Consider the following 19,826-nt stretch of genomic DNA (forward strand, 5'->3'; position numbering starts at 1 on the left):
GTTTGAGTTAATAACCACTCTGTATTTTTAAACTCTTGTTTCAGAAATTAAAAGAAAGCCAAATTCTCAAAGATGCACTCACCAGCTAAAGAGAAAGCTGTCCTCATTATCGTTTTTCCAAGATATTATGATTTTTAATATTCCAGGCAGTAGATGATCACAATCAATACTTCCATCATTCAAGCAGGAGTTCAAAATGGAAAGACACCCAAATGCTCCTATAACATAATAAAAATATCATACTCAATAGGTCTTAATTATCAAGACAAAACAAACATTAGAATGTGTGTCAATTGACTGAATCGTTTTATTTGAACTTAACATCATAAGACAGTTTAGATAACAACTAAGCTTTCTTGTTTGAGCACTTAAACCAGAGATGCCATTGTTAAATCAAAAATACTATATCCAATCCAAACTTCAAAAAACCCAAATCAAGGCCCTCAAATTAACTAAAAAATCCTAGAAGATTAATTGTTGGGTTATACAATTACCAAAAAGGAAAAATACCTGCTAAGATTTAAATCTATTTGTGTTGCTAAAAATGTAGTATGCTAAGCAGTAATTTGGACAGATGAGTAAATGTAACTGCGAGTTGTGAATTCCAGTATTACTGCAAGAGTGTTGTTTTACTTTCAGAGTGAAGTACTACTGTTGCATTATTACTGTTTGTCCTTTTGAAGGCAAACTGCATGTATCTAGATTTCCTGGAGAACAAGAAAACTTCTTACAAGCATGATGACAAAGACCTGAGTTAAAGTACCATATATGCATAACGAAAACAACAAAAAAAACCCCACCCCACACTTCACTTAAGCAGCAGTGCAATGATTTACAAGAACTTTACCAGCACTTCCGTGATCTGAAAAAAAAATTAAAACTTGAATGGTAAGCCTATAACCTATGTCACACTTAACAGGAAAATTTGGGTATATATTGTCTGCTCAGAAATCCCTAGGAAAATTAGAAGCAGCAGAAAGGAAAATGCAGACCAGCATTACAAACAAGAACACTCCACAGCAGGGGAGGAGTGGGGATTCTTTTTCCCATTTTCCGTGTAAAGTTTCACAGACACATTTGGTTGGTTTACCAGTTCACTCAGAAAGCCATGAAGGCTTAACTAAATCTGAAGAGTAAGAGTTAGGGAAGACTCTTCAGATTTAGGGTTAGGGAAACTAATTCCTCTCAATTGCTGCATGACACTAACAGTGAAAATTTTCACACTTAAGAGTGACATCCATCTGAAACCTGAGGGATGTCTGCCAAGGGACAGATGTCCACAGTTTAAAGTCAACAAAGATTTTTTTTTCAATTTAAGTAAGTACAGTCCTGTTAAAAAATACAAAATCAACTTTAAAGTTTTTATATAGACCAATCAATAAGAGTATGTGCAAGAAAGCACAAAAGCACTACTGAGAAAAAAAGAGAAAGCTCTCATTTAAATGACATCTAATTCAAACATGTAGGACTGTATGTGAGTATTTCCAAAGAAATTTCTTGAAAAGCAACAAGTTTGTGAAAATAGAAAGGTCTTCTAAAGTGTGATAGGTGGTAAACCGTCTGTTCATCAAATTCAGCAAGAAGACAATAGAAAAGTGAACTGTCATATGAACTATTGCATATTGTGTAAAACTAACAGCAAATGCTCAATTGAACTGACATGATAGAACAGTATTTTGTAAGAAGGTGACAGGAAGGAAGGGGGAGAACAACAAGAGAAGAAGCATCTGTACTTCATAAGGTGTGAACAGATGCAGGCGCCTAATTAAGTAAACAGGAGGATGTTCACAACCATAAATCTCCTTGTTCAAAGAGATTACTGGGCCTAGGCTGATAAGAACACTGCAAACTTGGAAGATCATCACATTCCAGGCAAAAGGTGAAAAGTACACTGTGAGGAGGACCTACGGCCTTCCTCCCAGAAAACCACCGCCCATAATTTGAACACCCTTGCCTGCAGTTTTAACAACTTCTGCGCAAGCGTAAAGGACTGATAAGCTAATTACCATACGAAGCGAGAGTAGGCAGGTTTAGGTAATGTATATGTATAGGTGTATAACGACTATATAATGCTTTGTAGTATAAGATTGACACAAAATGCCTTGGAAGGTGCGGGCTGTTGTTGGAGCAGGAGACTCCCTGGCCGCCCAGCTCTGTTTGGCTTGTTGCCGCTTGCTAAATAAAGAAATGGGGAACTCTGACTCAGCCAATTTTAAGAAGTCAGTTTATAACAAATTGGTGCCATGACTCGGATTGCGGTTTCCAGATGGAGCCCCATATGGGGGAGGCGCCCCGCTGGATTTCGGCGGCCCCTGCCTGAGGACTGCTCCACCGAAGCCCCGACCGACGAACCCTAAAATTCGGCAATGAGCAAAAGAACACTGGTCAACCCCATAATCTTTGTGCATGAAGTCCCGGACGAAGACGCACAGGGTTGCGTGAGTATAGGCCTGTTTCCCGTTCGGTTGGGGTTGGGTTGCCTGGAGCGTGGTGTGTGAGATGCCCAGCAGGGCAAAGCGAGTGCAGACCCCTCGGTAGTGCGGTTCCCATATCCCGCGAGGGACTGGGCCACAAAAAGGGGGAGTAAATTGTGTGAGTGTGAGCAGATGCTCCAGAAGGTGGGACAAAAGAAGAACAAGCCTTCTGATCCCATGGGTGGTGTGGGAACCCAGGTGAGGTACCCTCAGATACCACCAGAGAGCCCTTTAGGATTGATGTTAACTAGTTGGGAAAATTACCCCTCTAGGCGAGGTAAGGACAAAGTAAAAATGATTTATTATTGTATGGAAGTTTGGGGAGGCAAACAAATTAGGGACGACCACCTCTATTGGCCTGTTTTCGGGTCCTTTGAAGAGTGGGTCTGCCAAGCTTTAAATATTTATGTTAATTCAAAGGAACCTTTTAATTTGGAAGAAAGTGAGTATGCACATGTATGGATAGCATCAGATACTCGAATAAAGTTATACCCTCTTAAAGAGGGTGGAGGGGAGGTCAGAAAAAAGAAGAAACGTACTGAGGATGAAGCTTATACCTCACCCCCTCCTTACATTCCTCCACCTCCGCCTTCGGCACCTTCACCTCCCCCGACCGCACCAGAAGACTTAGGAGATTTAGATTCCCCACCAGATTCTCCAAGGGAGCAAAAAAGAATAACCTGGGGTCAAACTAGAAGGGGAGGTGGTAATACCAGCTTATACCCCTTAAGGGAGGTGGCTATGGGGGGACCCCAGCCGGGCGTAGGTTACGTAGCAGTTCCCCTTAACTCAGGGGACGTCAGAGAATTTAAGAAAGAGATGGGGAATCTGCTGGAGGACCCTCTGGGTGTGGCAGAACAAGTAGATCAGTTCTTGGGACCAAATACTTACACTTGGGATGAAATGCAAGCTATAATGGTGATAGTATTCACTGCCGAGGAGAGAGAGATGGTCAGGAGAGCAGGAATGAGGATTTGGGACCAACAGCACCAACAAGGTCCGGCAGCAGATGTAAAATGGCCTCTGAATAGACCCAATTGGAATAATCAGAATGAGATCGATAGAGGCCACATGCAGGACCTAAGGACAATCGTAGTCCAAGGCATAAGAGAATCAGTCCCTAGGGGACAAAACATAAACAAAGCCTATAGTGAACACCAGAAAAAGGATGTAACCCCTACTGAGTGGCTAGAAAGGCTGAGAAAAAACCTCCAGCTCTACTCGGGAATAGATCCAAATACACCGGTGGGGCAGGCATTGTTAAAGACACAGTTTGTGGCAAAAGCCTGGACAGATATTAGAAAGAAATTAGAAAAGGTGGAGGATTGGCAGGATCGGGGGTTAGACAAATTGCTTAGGGAGGCACAGAAGGTTTATGTCCAGAGGGAGAATGAAACTCAGAAACGGCACGTTAGAATGATGGTAGCTGCGATAAGAGAGGGACAGAGAGTAGATGGGGGTGGGAGAAAACAGGAAGGCCAAAGAATGGGATCAAAGGAATCGGAGAGCGGGAGAGAAAAGAGGGCTATTGCCTGCTTTTATTGCGGAGGTAGAGGCCACACAAAGAAGAACTGTAAAAAGAGAATGATGGATGAGAAAATGTTTAAAGAAGAGTAGGGGTGTCAGGGGCTCTATTTACTGGGGACTAAAGAACGAACTGAGCCCCTGATAAAGTTAAAAGTAGGTCCCCAACAACAAGAGATAGAATTTCTAGTGGATTCAGGAGCAGAGAGATCTACCGTTCAGTCACTGCCCCAAGGTTGTGAAATTTCATCAGAAAAAGTACAATGGTTGGGGCAAAAGGGAAACCATTTGGAGTACCTGTAATCAAAGATGTGCTTCTTGAAACAGATTCCAAAATGGGGATAGGATCTTTGCTGCTTGTACCTGAAGCAGACTATAATTTGTTGGGGAGAGATTTAATGATCAAATTGGGAATTAGCTTAGAAGCAACCAAACAAAACCTTAAAATTAAACTATGCCCCTTACAGGTTGAAGATGAAACCAAGATAAACCCCGAAATATGGTACACTCCTGACACTGTAGGGAAATTGAATATTGAGCCTTTTATGGTGACTATCCAAGATCCTAAGATACCAGTGAGAATTAAACAACACCCTATATCTCAGGAGGAAAGGCAAGGATTAAAACCAGAAATTCAGAGATTGATAAAGCAGGGATTATTGGAGCCCCGCATGTCTCCTTTTAACACCCCCATATTGCCTGTAAAAAAGGCAGATGGGAATTATAGATTAGTCCACGACCTAAGAGAAATCAGCAAAAGAACTGTAACCAGATATTCCCCGTAGTAGCTGATCCACACACACTTTTAAGTCAATTAGGCCCGAATGACCAGTGGTACAGTGTAATAGACTTGAAGGATGCTTTCTGGGTGTGCCCCCTTAAAAGGGAATGTAGAAATTATTTCACCTTTGAGTGGGAGGACCCAGATACTCATAGGAAAACCCAACTTTGGTGGACAGTCCTCCCCCAGGGGTTCACCGAATCCCCAAACTTATTCAGACAAGCTCTAGAACAGATCTTACAAGATTACCAGATAGGAGACACTCTCACCCTGGTTCAGTATGTAGATGATCTGTTAATCGCAGGGGAAGATGAAGAGATGGTGCAAGAAGAAAGCATCAGGCTGCTAAATTTTCTGAGCTTGAAGGGACTAAAAGTGTCTAAATCCAAATTACAATTTGTAGAAAAAGAAGTTAAATACTGAGGATATCGATTAAGCCAAGGAACTAAGAAGCTGGATCCAGAAAGAGTTAAGGGAATACTTTCCCTACCATGCCCAAAAACCAAGAGGCAAGTCCGGCAATTATTAGGATTAGTTGGGTATTGCAGACAGTGGATCGAGGGGTACAGTAGAAAAGTAAAGTTCTTATACAACGAAACTAAGGATGGATTATTAGAATGGACCCAGGAGGACGATGAACGGTTAGAGGAACTAAAAACTGACCTAGTAAATGCTCCTCTTCTGAGCTTGCCTGACTTAAAAAGACCCTTCTTCCTGTTTGTTAACATAGAGGAAGAAACTGCATTTGGAGTATTAGCTCAAGAATGGGCAGAGAAAAAGAAACCAGTAGCATATATGTCAAAATTGTTAGATCCTGTAAGTCGGGGATGGCCTACGTGTCTACAAGTTGTGGTAGCAGCCGCTTTGTTAACTGAAAAAGTGTATAAAATAACCTTTGGAAGTGAATTGAGAATATTATCACCTCATAATATCAGAGGTGTGCTACAACAAAAAGCAGACAAATGGATAACTGACGCGAGATTGATCAAATATGAGGCGATTCTCATTACATCCCCCCACCTAACCCTTAAAACCACATCATTACAAAATCCGGCCCAATTTTTATATGGAGAACCTTATGAAAATCTCTTTCACGATTGTCTTAGTAATACAGAAGAACAAACTAAAATAAGGCCATATCTGGAAGAAGAGGAATTGGAAAAGGGAGAAAAATTATTTGTAGATGGGTCCTCTCAGGTGATAGAGGGGAAAAGAAAATCAGGATATGCCATAATCGATGGAAAAACCTTCGAAGTGATAGAGTCAGGACCTTTGAGTCCTGGCTGGTCAGCGCAGGCATGTGAATTATATGCTGTATTAAAGGCTTTACAGTTGTTGAAAGGAAAGGTAGGAACTATATATACAGATTCTAGATATGCTTTTGGGGTGGTGCATACCTTTGGGAAAATCTGGGAGGAAAGAGGTTTAATTAATTCCCAGGGAAAAAGTCTGGTGCATCAGGAATTGATATTACAAATCTTACAAGCTGTACAGGGGCCAGCCGACATAGCAGTAGTACACCTAAAAGGACACCAGAGGGGGCTAAGCCCCCTCATAAGAGGAAATAACCTTGCTGATCAAGAGGCAAAAAGACCAGCTTTGTTAACATTACACTTAGACGACCCCATTGAAACCAGAAAACAGTGCGTTAATTGTGGAAATAATTACCTCTCCTGCTATGCTTGCTGGAAAGATTTCGGAGTAGATGGCATAGAGTGTATATGCGAAAGGCCAGGCTTTAAGTGGTGTTTCTTTCATGGGGAAACCTATAAGATCTTAAGTTTTACTACACAGGAAGAAGAAAAATTGAAACAAATGGGAATTGAACAAAAACCTAATGGTAAGTGGGAACTCCCGGATGGCCAAGAAGTTCTCCCAAAACCTGTAGCTACCAAAATAATACAACAATTTCACCAAAAGACTCACTAGGGAACCCAAGCGTTAGTAGATCAATTTGCAACTAAATATATGTGTATCGGGATATATGATATAGTCAAACGAATGGTGGGGGAATGTCTCATTTGCCAAAAAGTAAATAAACACCAGATAAGAAAACAAGTGCATGGAGGAAGAAATTTAGCTCAGAGGCTTTTTGCGAGAATACAAATAGACTTTACCGAATTACCAAAAGTAGGAAAATATAAATATTTATTAGTAATTATAGATCACCTGACCCATTTTGTAGAAGCCTTTCCCACGGCATGAGCCACAGCTCATACAGTAACAAGGATATTACTTGAAGAAATTATACCTTGATATGGAATAATAGAAGTAATAGATTCAGATAGAGGCCCACACTTTGTATCTAAAGTGGCCAAAGAAACTTTGGCTGCCCTGGGTACACGGTGGCAATACCACACCCTGTGGCACCCTCAAAGTTCAGGAAGGGTTGAACGCATGAATGGAGAAATAAAGAAACAGCTTACCAAATTAATATTAGAAACTAAAATGTCCTGGGTAAAATGTCTCCCCTTGGCCCTATTAAATATCAGAACCCAGCCCCGAACTGATGTAGGGATCTCTGCCTTTGAAATGTTATATGGAATGCCTTATGATTTGGAAATGCCCCCTGATCATCCTCAAATTAAAGATGCAAGAATAATATCCTACCTAATACAACTAATGGCAAGGAGAAAATAACTGCAAGCCCCGGGAATGGTGGTACAAAGGCCTCCTTTGGATATAACAATGCATCAGATTCAACCAGGAGATAAAGTATTGATTAAATTGTGGAAAGAATCCTCCTTGACCCCCCGTTGGGAAGGACCCTATGTTGTTCTTATCACTACAGAAACTGCTATTCGAACTGCTGAGAAGGGGTGGACGCATGCCAGTCGTGTAAAAGGACCTATACGAGATTTGTCCTGTCAAGTGACCAGCTCTCCCGGAGATCTACGACTTACCTTCGAAAGACCTAAACGAACACTGTGAAAATCAAGGTACAAGACACCACAAAAGGACTCAGTAAGTGAGCCATTAATATTTTGTCCAATCGAAACCTGTGTTTCCCTTTTGTGTGTATAGAGAATAACATATGTAAAGAAGGCTGGTGGATTCATAATCTCCGATCTAGCTGTAACCTGTGTTACTGACTGGAACGGAGACTAACTAACTGGGTCTTAAAATTGGAATAACAACGGAGAAAACAATTGAAAAACTCTAAAACTTGGTGGGAAATAGTTATTAAAGGAATAAATCCTGAAAAAGAGTGCAGTCACCCTAACTGGCCTAAAAAATACCAACTTCAAATTCTAAGAGTGATCTGCAGAGAGCAGATCCCCTGGATCCCCTGTCAAAGGCCTGAGGTTAACTGGGAGGCCTATGTATCCTGGAGTAGAGGTAAAACGTACTCCTGAAGAATACGACTGCTGCCGAGAAGATGAAACACCCTGCTGCTCTACACAACAGAGTAGGCAGAGATGTACACAGGTGGGGAAAAACTTCAAACCCTACTCTGAGAGGAAAGAGGCTCCCAAGAAGTAAAGGCCAGAAAGGGGTGCAAGGCACCTTGACTCTACAGGAGCAAGGCCCCCCTTCTATAGAAGTTGTGAAAACTTTCAGAATCCTACCAACCTTCTATTGGATTTATTGGACTATGTGGATAACAAAGAAATGGAGTTTCCACCCTTCTCAATACATTCTGAGCATACTACTCATAACACATCTACCACAAGCATGGGCTGGACTGAACCACCAGCCCCATCAACCTTTTGAATGGACCCTAACTACTGAAAGGGGTAACCAAAAGCAAATACAGACTATAATAACATCAGGGGCACCATCATTTGTAAGTCCCCTGTGTACACTGGTGCCCGTAACACCTTGCACACAGGACTCAGGATTTTATATTTGCCCCAGTTCCAACCCAGGAAAAAGCTACTGCAATTACCCTGACCAATTCTATTGTAAGTATTGGGGATGTGAGACTATAGCCTCAGATTGGGTACCAGGAGCAGGGCTGGACAGATATTTGAAAGTACAATGGGGACCTGACAAGTGTATCATTCCTCCTAAGGACTTCCTAAGGACAGGGTTCACAGAAACTCGTGAGCGTCCCAAGAAATGGTGTCAATATCTCATGTTAAATGTAACCAAACCCCAAGATCCTAGTTGGCTTGTAGGAAAAAGTTGGGGAATCCGACTTTATGAGTTGGGAAGAGATAGGGGCAATTTTATTCAAATAACAAAGAAACCGGTCCCAAATGATCCAATACTGGTAGGGCCCAATCTGATATTGACTGATAAATTGGTTGAAGAAACCGAAGAAAGCATAACAACAATTCCAAAAATCAATAGCAGCCTAACCACCCAAATTTCTGATGAAACCATTGAGGATAACCCCCTCTGGGAAATGATACAAGTTAGTTACCTATTACTAAACAAAACCAACCCAAACCTTACTGAACATTGTTGGCTGTGTTATGGAATAAAACCACCCTTTTATGAAGCTGTAGGAGTAAATAAGAAACCCAAACGGGTAAATGGCACTAACCCAGCACAGTGTATATGGGGCACAGAGAAACAAGGAATTACATTGACCCAAATAACAGGAAAAGGTTTGTGTGTAGGCAAAGTCCCAGAGCACAAGAAACAACTGTGTGCCAATAATAATAGAAAGAGGCCGCAGAAACCAGAAAAACCTGCAAAGTGGTTACTACCTGCTAAAAACACGAAGTGGATTTGCTCCACTATAGGAGTTACACCCTGCCTGTCGTTACAACATTTCAATGAATCCTCAGACTATTGTATTCAGGTGGCAATTGTCCCTAAAATTTTTTACCACTCTGAAGAATTTATTTTTAATTCACAAGTTACCCAGGAACACCACTTGTTTAAACGAGAACCTTTCACAGCATTAACGACAGCCACTCTAATGATTTTAGGAGGGACGGGAGTAGACACTGGAAAGGCTTCACTGGTACAACAAAGCAAAGAATTTAAAACATATAGAATGGCCGTAGATGAAGACCTTGTAAGAATTGAACAATCAATTACTGCTTTAGAAAAATCTGTCAGGTCTTTATCAGAAGTAGTACTACAAAACCGAAGGGGGTTAGACTTAATGTTTTTACAACAGGGAGGATTATGCGCAGCACTCCGAGATGAATGTTGTGTATATGCGGATAACACCGGAATAGTAAGAGATACCATGACCAAACTACGGGAAGGACTAGAAAAAAGAAAAAAGGAACGAGAAGAACAACAAAGTTGGTATCAATCTCGGTTTAATCATTCCTCATGGCTAAGTACCCTACTATCAACCTTAGCAGGGCCGCTCATATTATTAATTTTAACCTTAACTTTTGGCCCTTGTATATTTAACAAGATAGTAGCAATCATTAAAAATAAGTTAGAAGCAACTCATTTAATGATCGTGGGAACTAAGTATGAAACTCTGGGAGTTTCCAAAAGTGGAGGAAACTTTCATCCTGAGCCAACAAGCACTCGAAAGATTTGATGAACAACATGGTGAAAAGAAAAAGGGGGGGATTGTGATAGGTGGTAAACCGTCTGTTCATCAAATTCAGCAAGAAGACAACAGAAAAGTGAACTGTCATATGAACTACTGCATATTGTGTAAAACTAACAGCAAATGCTCAATTGAACTGACATGATAGAACAATATTTTGTAAGAAGGTGACAGGAAGGAAGGGGGAGAACAACAAGAGAAGAAGCATCTGTACTTCATAAGGTGTGAACAGATGCAGGCGCCTAATTAAGTAAACAGGAGGATGTTCACAACCATAAATCTCCTTGTTCAAAGAGATTACTGGGCCTAGGCTGATAAGAACACTGCAAACTTGGAAGATCATCACATTCCAGGCAAAAGGTGAAAAGTACACTGTGAGGAGGACCTACGGCCTTCCTCCCAGAAAACCACCGCCCATAATTTGAACACCCTTGCCTGCAGTTTTAACAACTTCTGCACAAGCGTAAAGGACTGATAAGCTAATTACCATACGAAGCGAGAGTAGGCAGGTTTAGGTAATGTATATGTATAGGTGTATAACGACTATATAATGCTTTGTAGTATAAGATTGACACAAAATGCCTTGGAAGGTGCGGGCGGTTGTTGGAGCAGGAGACTCCCCGGCCGCCCAGCTCTGTTTTGCTTGTTGCCGCTTGCTAAATAAAGAAATTGGAAACTCTGACTCAGCCAATTTTAAGAAGTCAGTTTATAACATAAAGGATATTCAAAGCTATAACACATCTCAATCACCTCTAAGTAATTTTTCAAAAGCTGCTGAAAGTTATGTACAGCAGTTCTGCCTCAGCACACTACCTCATGCACTAGAAAAACTACTCAAAAATTATACATAAATTGTGAAAAAGTTCTTGCTAAAGCATCTAAAGACCATCATTACACTACCAGTTGACAATAGCAGTATTTTTGCATGCTGTGTAAAGCCTAAACGATTAATTGGAAACGTCAATATTAACAGATGTATTTAAGTCAGATAGACTAAACAAGAAGTATGGCAATATCAGATAGACCAAACAAGAAGTATGGCAACATCAAAATTCTTTTAACAATATCAGCCTAAATCCTTTAGTTCTATTTTTGTACCAGGCAATGTAGTTTGTTCTTCCTTAATAAGGCACAAAACTACTATGCCAAATGGTCTAGAAGAAATATGCAAACTGAGAAGACATTTCTTTCTAGGAAAAGCAGTATTACAGTTAGAACTTTTTACAAAATAATGTTTTTAAATTCTAATCAAGTGGACTGAGGCAAGAACATACTCACCATCAGTGCTGGAAAGCTCTGTCTGTGTGCATGTCATAAGTTTGGCCACACAGTGGAAGACAAGTTCTTTCTTTGCTTCCTCAATTAAAAAAGGTGATAGACACTGAAGCGTATGCAATCTGCCCTCTGTTAATGGCAGAAACCTGTTCATACAAGCAAAACATCAAGAATGAAACAAGCACAAAAATTTAACTAGAAAACAAAATGTCATTTGCTTCATAAGGATTAATATTCTATGATTTAACTAATCCCACACACTAAACAGAGTCTCACTTTTTCACACCATATATTACCAAATTTTACATATATTACCAAATTTTCAGTCTTCAGTTGTCATTCAACAGTATCAGTATCATTTAACGTTACCAGCATTTGCAACAAACTAGAAGTTTACAGGCAGCTGTATTAAGATACCCTTCTGTGGTCTTAAAGAGTTGTTTCATCGCACAGGATACAGTGTTTTCCACACGAATCACTTTAGCCATGGTTAAGGACCAGAGTCTTCCATGTTCCTCTGATCTTAAAGGAAGAAGAAAAACCCTGGTTAATATATACGGATGCACAGTTCACAACAAAAGCATTTGGATGAAATTTGAATCAATACACATAAAGAAATCTGGTGGCACTCAACAACCTATACAATGCAAAATATGAAGACAGAGTTAAGGGTTGTTTTGCTTGTTCTCACATACCTATCAAATATTGTTTCCTGAAGACTAGCTGTATTACTAAGTGTACTGAACTTCTCATATGTGATGTGCATTTCTTCTAACATACGAAGATATTCCAGAAGCAGATAAGGAGGATTCTCCAATTCTTCAATCCATTGTAATGAGTACAACAGTTCTGCAACTAATTAAACAACAAAAATAGTGTTTGCAAATAACTGCTGAATATATTCAGTGCATAAACAAGACGTTTCAGATCAAGGTTTTGCTGGTTTCTTGACAATGCTTTTAATGCATTAAAAAGATGATATTTACATGCAATCTCAGGTGCTTCAGAGCACGAACTGGGTATCTACCATTGCATCATAAAATACAAGAGAAGAAACAGCTACAGTAATCTATTCTAGATGTTCAGAAAATTTTAAAAGCAAATCAAGCATGTCAAGAACCCTAACTCTTCTCTATTCTCTTTTTCTTAAAATATCTCTATTCTCTTTTTCTTAAAATATATATACACGTATCTTGCAGACAAAGCAACCAAGATGTAAGTCCAGAAAACAAACAAATTTTATGCAGTTAGTTAACGTGTGGTTTCTTCATTAGTTTACAAAGACCTACACTGAACAATTACACTTCTCACCATGGTGAGACTTCTGGAGATAGAATTGTGAATTTGATAATGCTGGCTCTAATCTGAGCATTCTATAAATAAAAAGAAACAAGATTCCTACTGGTGCAATTAAGAAAAAATGCTGCCTCAAAATATCTTTGTGTTATGGCAAAACACTCAGAGCATTTATTTGATGAAATGGATACAGTTCCTATTGCCCACTCATGCCAACACACCACGTGTTTTGGCAGGGAACAACTCTAAAGTTCATCGTAAATTCAAACTTCTCCAAATTCAAAGTTCTGTTGAGATAGCACATATATAATCACAAAAGGTCCCAAAATATAAACACTATACTTGCACATACTTAAGCTTTTAAAGAACTGAAGAAAAAAGAAAAAAACAACAAAAGGTAGAGGGATGCCAAACTTTAAGTATTCATTTCTAATTATCAGTTCAGGTTAATTTACAAATACTATAAAAAGAACTTCCTTTAAGTTTTGCCAGTGTAACTTACTTATATTGTCAATTTTCTTTCTTTCGGCATCATCGTTTCCATGGACTACACCGTTTTCCAATACAAGTAGCACCATTTTACTTAATAAGGCTGAAGTACACAGATGGCCTGGAAGTTTAGTTGTGCCACACAGCTTAACGCATGATCCCAAAGTTTCACAATTCATACTAAGTCTTCCTTCCAAAAGAGGTTTGTGCATCCACTGTAATATGAAGAGTATGAACAAATAATTAACATTTTAATGATGCATAGAAGAGCTATGATCTGTTTAACCTTGAAAACTCAGAATTATTAAAAAAATAAACAAGATAGATACAAATTAACACCAAAAGCACAGTGGTGAGGATGACCCACTCCAGCATATTAAAAAAGCCTAAATGCACAGCAGTAACTTGAAACTACACTTCTGCCTCAGAAATAAACATGTATCTTTAGAACTCTATATTTTACAAGAAATACAAAGGTTACTGAAGATTGGTGGTTGGATGGGAAATTTATGTCCTTATCCCCACTCTCCACTGTATGTATGTGAGCATGTTGTTGATAGCATATCTCAGCATATCATGTTCCTCTGCAGATATTGGTGTCTTTCACAAAGTGAATCTTAAAGATAAGAACACCTTCATGACGCATATTCTGTCATACAGAATTCCTGAATTGTAAAGTTGCTTGTCCTCCATGCAGAGAAGGATAATTTTGTAGATTTTTATTTTCTCCAGTAGTAACAGATAGGGCCATAAACATACAGATTTTGTACCCTGTCATGGACAGAGGCTGAAAAGACCTTTGCACAGATATATGCACATTCATAACTGCAGTGCCATGTCAAAATAAAGAACGCTTATCACCCTAAAGGCCAGACACTTGAGGTAAGATTGACTACTGTATGTAAGTCCATTATCATTTTCATACCTCAGTGGATAGAGACTCATGCAACTTCTGCCACTCAGTTTTGTTTGGCATGATATGCTCAACATAAGTTCCCACAAGATATCCAGACTGTCCGTCAGCTTCCATAAGCTTAGACAACAAATCACTAACTGCAGAGATCAAAACCTGAAGGCTGAGAAGAGGCAAAAGCACGTCAAACAAGTCTGGTACTATCCAGTACAAGCAAGCTGATTTATTTTACATTGATACAATGCTATCCACATGCTAGACCAATGGCATTTTAAGGTGCTATACCCACAGTTCTCACCTCTGACAGGCTGAAAAATCTTCCAGTAAAACAAATGTCAATTAAACATAGTATAGCACTGATCTTAGTTTGTTTTGGATAACAACATATGAAACAGACATGTGCATCACAACTACCTTTTAACATCCAAAGAGGAAGACTGAATTTGATTCTTGACCCACAGTGCAGATTTATGCAAAAATGTACTCTGTTTCTGCATACTCCGAAGCTGACGCACAAGTGAATTTACCCCAGACATCCAAGTGTGTTTTAATTTACATACAAGTAAATCTATTGTAGAGGAAAAAAAAAAACACCACAACACATCAACAGACAATCCAAACCACCACAAGCAAGTAAACTCAAATTACAACCTACTGCATACAACAACATGCTCTAAAAGTCCTAGAACAGGAAAAGGACTCTCTTTTCTATGTGGTTACATGCAGTAACTATCAATGGCAAATACACAGGTTTCTTGGTGTAAAGCAATAGTAAACTAACTCTGACACACAGGCAGTATTTGAGAAGAGCAATGTTCCTGTTGTCTACTACAATGTGTCCGTACGGTCTTCAAAAAAGCACAAACTTTTTAAAATAGCGGAAATCTGAACATTCACAGCATGAATAGCCATTTGCAAAGCAGCAGTGGTTTTCTGTCTAGTGTGGTCCTACTTTACTTCTACAACAACACTGAATTATTTTCTCCTTTATATTTGTCAGTAAATGCATATACCAAATTTATCACTCAAATTCTGCATTCAAAGAATTTACACTAGGATCTCAGTCTGAAAGTGAGACTCTGGTGGAGACAGGAATGGGTCACAATTTGTCAGAGCAACTTGACCAATATAAACAGTTTCAGAATAAATATACGTATCTTTAATGAAGTGATTGCTCGCATTTTTTCACAGGATCCCCACTATTGCAGAATGAATGAAAAAAAATGCTCATTCTTTGTACTTCATAGATTAAATTATTTACATGTACTTCATACTTATATTATTTACGTATCATTGTGTGAAACATCACAGCCTCAAAGATAGCTGAAGTATGGGGATACTAACATCAAAAAAGTTTAAAATCCTTGTAAAGGTGTACAGGACGATGTTTAGTAGTAACTACTGGCATTGTAAATTAAAGCACAAATTTTCATGTCAGGTACAGCTGCAAGTGCTCAATGTCTGTGAACTTAATATTCTATTATATACTTGAATCTGTCTCATAAAAAAGAAGAATTTAGATGTAACCATCAACTACAAAAAAGTTCTTTTTCCAAATTACCTGTTAAGTGCATAGCATCCTGCCTCTGAGCGCACAACTGGAAGATGGTAAGCAGCAAGTCTTCTGAGGACGGCATCAGTAAACACCCTTTAACTGAGCTGAAGAAGCCTGAGGCTACATCGCAGATGAAAGATACTGATGGTTCAGTATTTCCGGCTTCAGAAAGATCCTTAGCTTTAGACAAAGCTGCTTGAAGTTTATCAATAATCCTTTCAACAAAAGTTTCACCAATCAAAGATTCTATTGGGGAGAGGAAAAAGACAGCATGCTTTACTTGATAAACATGATCAAAGACTTCATATTAATATGTACTCACTAATTTTTTATTGACTAATTTTGAATGTAAAATAAACTGCAAAGTAGTTTCAGTCTAATTTATACCTAAATTCTCTTATTCCACAGTCATCTAGGATCACCTAGCCAAAGTTTCACATTGCCAACTATCCTTTCTCTAAACAAGCTGAAGCAACTTAGACAAAAAGTATATAAAACAGAGCAAGTGCAGAGTGATCCCTTTGCCTTTTATGACTTCCTAGGTTCTGGCAATCAGTTGTGAACCAGAGATTACACCTGCACCATTGCATATAATTAACCCAATTAGACCAATCCTCCATGAGTATTTAGTCACTTTCTCACAGGATTTAAGTAGGCTAATCCCATTTTTATCCTCAAACTCTACAGTATCCTGTGGCAATGAGTTCCATGATTTAATTATGAACTGTATGAAGAAAGTATACTTTTTCCAGAAGCCTACTATCTAAACATCTGTAAGCAACCTCAGGTTCTTCCATTTAAAGAAACAATGAAAAATATCTTCCTATTTGCTTTTTCCATACAAATTATGATGTTATGGCTCTTTCTCAGAACCCCATCCCCAATCACTTCCATTGCAAGCTAAAAAAAATCTAGTTTGCTTTATTGCCTCTACAAGCAGAAGCCACTGCTTTTGCCTAACCCTGCCTGCCTAATTCTGTTACACTTTTTTTCAAAAGCATATAGGTGAACAAGAATATTGCAGTGACCAAAACTACAGGCCGTATTTCAAGATATGGACACACCAATGATATAACATTTTTCATTTGTCTTCTGTTCATTTCACAGCAATTTCACTCCTAATAACTTGTATTCCTTTTTTACTGATGAGCACAAACCTGCCACTTACAGGGAACCACCACAATGATTGAAGATCTCTTTTCTAACTTTTAACAGCTCAGAGACTATCACTGCATAGATACAGTTACAATTATGTTTTTCCCATGTATACTTCTGATATTTATTGGGTTTTAATTTCATTTGTAATTATATCAGTTAATCATTCAGTATCACACCACACTGCTACAGCTCCATGAAGTTTCATTTTTGATTACTCTGAATAATTTATCAGAAACAATTATCATCCTTTCAACATCCTTTTTCACCTTTAATTCTTATCATCTGATAGGTTACTTATCCATGAAAGGCCCTTCCATTTACTCCATGACAGTTTACCTTGAGAAATTTAGATGGAGATCTCATAAAAAAATCTTTTTGAAAGTCCACATACTCTATTTCAGCCTAAATCCCTAAGTCAAGAACCACCATAGCTCCTGAAGGTCTCTTAGACTTCATCCAACATGCATTAGAAACTGGTGACACAGAACCTAGCACAAAATGAGTTCAGCAATACCTCCAGCTCCAGAGCCAAAAAGCCAAGTCATTGGACAATCAGCCCTAGGACACAAGTGAGCAAGTTGGTTGAACTCTCTCTGGTAAGAGGGAACAGGTTTTCCTGATGGTCCTCTACATCAGAAGTTCCAGTAACAGAATTAACAATTTTACAGCACCTTCAGGATGCACTATCTATGAATGTCCACTGCAGTCAACTTGTTGTGTGCATCTTTGAAACTTGAAGGCGCCACGCATGTACCCAGCATTCAAACAAACCGAAATACGTTACCTCAGGGATCAAAGCAAATGCTGAGTTTAAAAAAACACAAATTACAAGTTCACATGAAAAACATCAAGAAAATCGAACTCCACTAAAAATCTGCATCACAGAGACCACAAAATGCATAGGAAGTTATTAATAATAAATAATAGATTACATATACAGCATAAGCACACACACAGAGTTTTTAAAATACATGACTAACTGAAAATGGCTCAAAGCAATCCATAGGTCATGTAACAAGGCACTGCATGGGTCCATAACCATTGATTTTTGATATTCTACTTTTGAAGAGAAGTTTCAGACAGTATGGTTTAAAAATTAATAATATTTTATAGCACATCAGCTAATAAATCAAAATTAAATTTTCCTCATGTTTTACAGGCTTGCAAATCTGAATCTGTTCTTTAAATACTAACTTTTATTTAGCAACAGAGACACAAAAAATTGCAATGCTGCTGCTGCAAGTTAGTGTTTATAAAATTAAAGTGAAAGTTAATTGACTCAGGTAAAATAAAAACCAAAAGAACAAAACCAAACAAACCCCAAAAAGCCAAACAATGCCAAAGTCCCCTCCAAAAACAAACAAACAAAAAAAACCAACCACAAAACAACACAACAACAACAACAACAAAAACTAAAAAAAAAAAGCAAGCCTAGATATTAACAAATCAAGTATTCTGGAAGATCTCAAATTCCTTTCATCCTTCTAGAAAGCCTAAGTGCAGTATTTACACTTCACAAACTCCAAGGAATAAATATGCTCACCATTTTTAATGTGTTGTGATAACACCAAGCTCAGGAGGGTCCACCTTTCTGAAGGGGATGATTCCGATGAGGCTGCTATTGGTTTTAAACCCAGGTGACACAAATCATCTGCTAGCATTACAAGTCTTTCTCCAAGTGTATCTCCTTTCAACCAGTCAGAGACTAATGAAAGCTTTGTTGTGCTTGAGCATGCCTGAATCACAAGAAAATTATTCTAATAATCTTTTGAGGGTATTAACTTTTATTACTAAGCATGAGATCAGTATGTCAAACCTGCACACACAGAGTGGGAATCATATCATCTGTCATAAACAATAAGTGTCCGGGTGGTTTTACGTCTGCAACAATGCTTCAACTTTCTTTTTTGGTCAGAGATGGCAACTTATGGCTAGGTCAGACCTCTACTTTACAGTGAAACAAGCCATCTTCTGAAAGATGCTCTTTTTCCTTTTCTCCAATTACAGTGCCCAGGAAATGCCTATATCTGAGTTAGAAAGATAACCTCTGGATGACCAGGTTGGCTGAAATAAAATGTTTTTACAACATAAAATCCATTCACAGCATCTGAATTTCTATAAAAATAAACGGAAGGTCACAAATCAGAAAAACATTATTTTGGTGACAAGCCATTTTAAGTTACAAAATCATAAAAACTGAGGATTCCTAAAACACACAGTATCTGTGAGGAAAGATACTATGGTCAACACAATGGATTATAAATCAAGTGCTATGAGTTCTTGTCCAAAAACTTTCAATACTTTTAATATTTCATCCCAGGAAATCACTTAAATGTCAGTGTCTCAGTATCCTGTGTGAAAAAAATGGTATACTATCTTTTTCTTGTAAGCGCAATGTAAGGGTGATGATACAAACAGTCATTTAAATTACCGGTGTAATACCCAACTCCATTCTCTCCAGCTTATAAGGGATGACCAGAAACAAATCGGAATCTCTCTGGCTCAAAGAGCAAACTGACCAAAACCAGAAGTGACAAAGATGCTTTTGTTTTGGCATCATCATTTCATTTCTAAGACTGTCCCCCAGATTTAAACACAGTTAAAATAAACAACACTCAGAAACTATTACTACAAGATTTTCAAACTATGAAAATTGTCACTACTTCAATGAAGAAATATTCAAAATTATGCAAAACAAGAACAAAAAAAGCATTAAGAGGTACCTTTTGAATTATCTGGAGGAAAATAATCCATTTCAGATCCATCTGAAAAGAAAACAAAAATATTTTTTAAATTCTTTGCTGAAAAGGAAGTATTTAATACCATTTTAACTGTTTTACAACTATTTTCTGCAGGGGATAAGCAGAAGCTGCTAAGTTTCAGAAACAAAG

At 38.5% G+C, this 19,826-nt stretch overlaps 1 protein-coding gene across 3 annotated transcripts in view; it reads right to left on the minus strand.

Moving 5' to 3' along the window:
- Window positions 1-19,826, minus strand: part of LTN1 (listerin E3 ubiquitin protein ligase 1) — a 40,503-nt gene that overhangs the window by 10,714 nt on the left and 9,963 nt on the right. For 2 of the 3 annotated variants that reach the window (XM_074902403.1, XM_074902423.1), the window contains exons 11-20: window positions 19,659-19,700; window positions 18,479-18,671; window positions 15,784-16,023; window positions 14,637-14,790; window positions 14,235-14,385; window positions 13,323-13,524; window positions 12,220-12,379; window positions 11,942-12,046; window positions 11,528-11,670; window positions 83-218 (exon numbers count right to left, since the gene is read on the minus strand). In XM_074902403.1, coding sequence (XP_074758504.1) covers window positions 83-218; window positions 11,528-11,670; window positions 11,942-12,046; window positions 12,220-12,379; window positions 13,323-13,524; window positions 14,235-14,385; window positions 14,637-14,790; window positions 15,784-16,023; window positions 18,479-18,671; window positions 19,659-19,700 — 1,526 coding nt within the window. The remainder of the gene's footprint in view (window positions 1-82; window positions 219-11,527; window positions 11,671-11,941; window positions 12,047-12,219; window positions 12,380-13,322; window positions 13,525-14,234; window positions 14,386-14,636; window positions 14,791-15,783; window positions 16,024-18,478; window positions 18,672-19,658; window positions 19,701-19,826) is intronic. The other variant, XM_074902413.1, reaches the window with a different exon arrangement.

This window comes from Athene noctua, chromosome 1 (genome assembly GCF_965140245.1).
Source record: "Athene noctua chromosome 1, bAthNoc1.hap1.1, whole genome shotgun sequence".
NCBI lineage: Eukaryota > Metazoa > Chordata > Aves > Strigiformes > Strigidae > Athene > Athene noctua.